The sequence below is a fragment of the Etheostoma cragini genome, chromosome 5 (assembly GCF_013103735.1).
Source record: "Etheostoma cragini isolate CJK2018 chromosome 5, CSU_Ecrag_1.0, whole genome shotgun sequence".
In the NCBI taxonomy this organism is placed as follows: domain Eukaryota; kingdom Metazoa; phylum Chordata; class Actinopteri; order Perciformes; family Percidae; genus Etheostoma; species Etheostoma cragini.
This window is the reverse complement of record NC_048411.1, coordinates 29,729,924-29,735,583: the sequence shown is the minus strand read 5'-3', so window position 1 is coordinate 29,735,583 and position 5,660 is coordinate 29,729,924. Positions and strand designations below refer to the sequence as shown.

The 5,660-nt window shown below is 38.7% G+C and overlaps 1 protein-coding gene across 1 annotated transcript in view; it reads right to left on the bottom strand.

Moving 5' to 3' along the window:
• The window catches only part of nkx6.3 (NK6 homeobox 3), a 9,715-nt gene extending 5,633 nt beyond the window's left edge, over nucleotides 1-4,082 (bottom strand). Inside the window, exon 1 of the mRNA XM_034872314.1 lies at nucleotides 3,194-4,082. Coding sequence (XP_034728205.1) covers nucleotides 3,194-3,602 — 409 coding nt within the window. The 5' untranslated portion in view covers nucleotides 3,603-4,082. The remainder of the gene's footprint in view (nucleotides 1-3,193) is intronic.
• Between the last annotated feature and the right edge of the window lie 1,578 nt (nucleotides 4,083-5,660).

The following is a 5,660-nucleotide window of genomic DNA, read 5'->3' as shown; positions in this document are numbered from 1 at the left end:
CCCCCCCCCCTCGTTTTATCTTCTGAAAATGCTCCATAAAGGGTTGCGCATCGCCTGAAAATGAGTCTACATTGCCTCCGAGTGAGAATTGAACTTTTCCACATTAGAACACATCCATCATCTCTTTCAGTGACGTTAGGTGAGTTTCCCCCGTTACATTATCATATATTATTTTATATTAACCTTCATTAACGCGCCAACAGTGTCACAAAACACATCATATTATATAGAGTGGGAAAATAAGGAAATCCAAAGCACTCTTCTTCCAAATGATCTAAAAAGCTTCTTTTTATTTTTCTATTTCCTGATAAAGACACCGGGAGAAGCAGCCGACGTAGCGGCACCGACGGCCGTCTCTTTATGTCTTTTACATTTTTAAGTTATTATGAATAAGCCAGTAAATTAAAAGCTTTTAGAATAATTTTAAAGAAGAGTGCCTTGGATTTCCTTATTTTCTATCCTTACGATAACTGCATTATATATTTTACTGGTTCTGTATTTTCTTTTCACAATATGTTAGAAAATGAAAATATGAATAACAAATAACATAAGATAGATAGATAGATAGATAGATAGATAGATAGATAGATAGATAGATGGATGGATAGAAAACTTCCCTTTATCTGTCCTTCTTTTTTAATCGCTGCTTTTAACGTTCTTTGCTCCCTTTGTCCGATATTATAACGTTGGATGATGAGTTCTTTTCTATTGTTTTCCTTTCATCGAGCAGTGTGTTGTGTTTTAGAGGACGGATCAGAGCTGAGAAACATCTCTTTTATTCACCGCTGGTTACATCATCGCGACATTCGTTGTTAACGCGTATTCTCCTCGGGTTTCTTATCACTTCTGCTCGGATTGCACGACGCGGGGAAACATCGGGATTATAATCGGGATTATAATCAGGATTATTTCGACTGATTTGGAGGGAATGATCATGTTTGTGTCATTATTCTGATTTTCACTGAAAAATATTCCAAATCAAACCCTGTAAATGATTATAGTGGGATTTATGCGAGGATCTTGTACCCCAATACTCCACAATACTCCACAATGCTCCAGAATACTCCACAATACTCCCCAATACTCCACATTACTCCACAATACTCCACATTACTCCACAATACTCCACAATACTCCACAATACTCCACATTACTCCACAATACTCCACATTACTCCACATAACTCCACATTACTCCACATTACTCCACAATACTCCACAATACTCTCCAATACTCCCCAATACTCCCCAATACTCCCCAATACTCCACAATACTCCACAATACTCCCCAATACTCCCCAATACTTCCCAATACTCCCCAATACTCCCCAATACTCCCCAATACTCCACATTACTCCACAATACTCCACAATACTCCCCAAATCTCCCCAATACTCCACAATACTCCACAATACTCCAAAATACTCCAAAATACTCCCCAATACTCCCCAATACTTCCCAATACTCCCCAATACTCCACATTACTCCACAATACTCCACAATACTCCACATTACTCCACAATACTCCACATTACTCCACAATACTCCACAATACTCTCCAATACTCCCCAATACTCCACAATACTCCACAATACTCCACAATACTCCAAAATACTCCCCAATACTCCCCAATACTTCCCAATACTCCCCAATACTCCACAATACTCCACAATACTCCCCAATACTCCACAATACTCCACAATGTTCCATAGTACTTCACAGTACTTCATTCAGAGTAGTTTGAGATGTATTGCCTTTAACAAATACTGCTTAGTACATTTTAGTATTTGTCTATTTATGGAGAGTTGTATTATCGAGTATATTCTTGCAGCCCTAATTTCTCTAACTTTTCTGATTGGGATGAATTTAAAACCCTCGGAACACTGTGAGATAATATAATATTATTTAATTACATATTATTCTATTTAATTTCACGTCATTTATTCACTTACATTGTAATTTTTTTGTACTATGACCACCTAACTTTACTTAATAATACCTTTAATATGATGACACATTTTGCACATTGTCTGTTGTTGGTTTTTCTGTCGTTCTTTTACTGTAGAAATATAATACTATAACAAGGGAATTTCCCCATTGTGGGATGAATAAAGTATTATCTACTGTTAATAATATCTGTGAAATCTCCAGTTATTTCCTTTAGATTTTACTCCACACACTCTGTATATCTCACTTCTTCAATATTATTTATGGTCAAAGGTAAATGTAATTTATATTATGGTTTCCTTCTTTTGCTATACTATTTTAATTACACATTCAATTTAATTTTAATGTCACTTACTTATTGCAATATAATTGCAATTATATGCAATATTGTTTTGTTGTACTACGGCAACCACACTTTCCAAAACCTTTTTCAGACGCCACTTTACATTCATTCAATACCTTCTGCTCATTGGCTGTTGTTTGCCTGTTTGTTTGTTTGTTTGTTTGTGTGTTTACTTGTTTGTTTTTTTGCTTTTTACTGTAGAAACCCGCTGCTGCTATAACAAGGGAATTTCCCCACTGTGGGATGAATAAAGTATTATCTATCTAATCTATGATTTTTACAGTAGAACGCTGTAAAGTTACATTACAACTGTGTCAACATGACAAAATCCCAGTGGTCTAAACATTACTGTAAAAAAAAAAACATAAATAAATAGCGATTATAGTACTGTAAATTGCACAGTAAGCTACTTTGTTTATTACTGGAAAAAACATCACAATATAGCCCCTATACTACTGTAAATAGTACTGTAAACTACTGTATTTATTACTGGAAAAAACATCACAATATAGCCCCTATACTACTGTAAATAGTACTGTAAACTACTGTATTTATTACTGGAAAAAACATCACAATATAGCCACTATAGTATTGTCAATAGTACAGTAAACTACTGTATTTTTACTTTTTTTATGTTACATGTTATGTTATGTACAAAGAACTCACAGTAACTTGCCAATTGTTGCCAGTAAATTACATTAAAGTTGATGATAAATTTGTTGCAATATTATTTAATCTAATGTAGTCTAGTGTAATCTAATGTAGTCTAATGTAATCTAATGTAGTCTAGGGAAATCTAATGTAGTCTAGTGTAATCTAATGTAGTCTAGTGTGATCTAAGGGAACCGGTCTTGTTTTAAAGTGCCGAACCGCTGGATTCTGAGTCCAGATGTTGAGGACTCACCGTTGCTGCACTGCTGCCTCCCGGCTCTCCAGTCGCACCCGCTCTCCGCCCAGCAGCTCACGCTGCGACCCTTCATCGGGCACTCGGCGCCGGGCTTGGAGAACCCGCCCAGGGACGAGTTGTAGTCCCGGTTGTTATAGTACATGGGCGTGCCGGCGACGGAGGGGCTGAACCCCCCCATGGTGGAGTACCCGGACAGCAGCGTGGTGGTGCCCGTTGAGCCCATGCCCATCATGGAGCGGCTCAGGATGTCGCTGATGCCGTGCGGCGTGCCCGCCTGCAGCTGGCTGTTCAGGCCCGGGTTGAGCTTGTAGAAGGAGTTGGCCACCGAGTACTGGCACACCGGGGCCTTGAGCTCCGAGGGGAACTGGTTGTTGAACAGGAAAGACCCCTGGAGGTTTGGATCCATGGGAAGTAGTTTTCGAACTCCAGGTCTCGGCGACACATCCAGTGAGATCCAGGCAGGAAAAGACCTCCGATGGGCCCCAAAAAGAAGCTCTTCTCTCCCCCACAGGCGATCACCACCGCCTTCCACAGATATTAAAATTCTTAAGAGCACTAAAAAGCAAATTTTAGCAAAGTCCTAAGTGTTTGTCAAAGTTCATCAGACTCTTTCCTCTCGCCCTGCACATGCAGGCAATGTCTCAGATCCGGGATTTACAGCCTCCGTCCCCCAGATATTGAAACACTTAATAGCACTAAAAGCTATTTTACAAGTTATTTTCTGTTTGACAAAGTTGCTTCCACGCGTAAAAAAGCCGACGACCTCTTCACTGTCGCCCTGCACCTCTCCTCAGCCCCGGCGCGGCGTGCGATAGTCCCATATCTGACGTCTCGGACGAGGCCTCCGGACACAGGTCTTTCTCCTGGAGACACGTGCGTCCTGCCGCCTCTGTGCTCACAAGTCATAAATAAGCAGCAGTATGTGGAAATGGAGTGGCACCTTTTGATAAAGATAGGCCGCATTAGACCACAGCCAGGGATTGGCCCGGGTCTCGCGGCTTTAATGCGTCTCCATTGGCTCGCCCTTGCAGAGAGCCAAGCCTTTTTTTATTGGACGGCTGCAGATTGATAGTGTTTTGAACAGGTGGAGTGGGAACAAGTTGATTTTTTGATGGCCTGCCATGTCAGAGGCAGCTGAGCCTGGAGCACGAGGAAGGGGGGGGGGGGGGGGGGGGGGGGGGGGGGGGGGGGGGGGGGACAAGCTCTGTTTTCCTGGTTCATTTCTGAAGGAAACGTAGATTTGAAACAAAATGTTATTTTTTGGTTTTTGCACGGCATGATAATGAAACTAAAATCTACATTAATGCATCATTTTATGTCTGTTAAATCAACTCATGAATATTTCCCGTGCAATCCGTTTATTTTTAGGCTTTAAATAGACTTAGGATTCTCTTTATTAATCATTTTGGGATGATTCCCGCGAGGAAATTGAAATTTCCAGTGTAATAATTATAATAATAATAACAATAATAACATGATAATAACAATAGCACCTTTGGCAATGAAAAGACAATCACCCTAAATTACCAGTTAAGAACAGTTCAAGTGACCTTTTAGCCTTCTTATAACAAGCAGAACCCGTTTTCTGCGATGTTCAAATATGCAAATGAGGCATTGTCATGTTAAATATGCGCTCATTTGCATATATTTGCAGAACATAAACGTTTGATAAATCCGGGTTTCAAATTCTTGGATCATTAACTAAGTCAGGAAATGATCTTTGATCTTTGAAATGGAAATAAACACGTGACAATTATTATATATTTCTGTTTTACGTAATCACGGTTTCTTTGTTTAATTGTAATTAATTAATAACTCAGAATCAGAATCAGAATTATGTTATTGATCCTCAAAATAATATTCTGTGTTGCAGTTCCACAAATAGTAGAAATATCAAGTTCAAATATAAATAAAGACATATAAGAAGTGTTGATATGTAACACATTTACATAGTTAAAGGAATGTAATAATACAGTATTTACATAATTAACATAATTAAGGAGTTGTAATGGTGAAAAGTAATAATAATAATAATAATAATAATAATAATAATAATAAAAATAATAATAAAAGTAGTAGTTGAGTATTGCACACATTTCAAGCCGGTGTTATTGCACAAAACAGATAATAAACAGATAATAAACAGATAATAAACAGATAATATTGTCCAATTCAACCTCTCTAAGTGTCTGTGTGTCAGACACTTATAAAGTTTGATGTCCACAGGCAGGAATGACTTCCTGTGGTGCTATGTGGTGCATTTTGGGAGAATGAGTCTTTCACGAATGAGCTAATGTGCTAAAGCGTGTGACTGTTGATGATGGTAATTGCATATATGTATATAAGTGATAATTGGTTGGACTGTTGAGCTAAAGCTATGCTAGTTATTGGCACTCGACTTTATTCACGTTACACGCACACACACACACACACACACACACACACACAGACTCACTCACACACA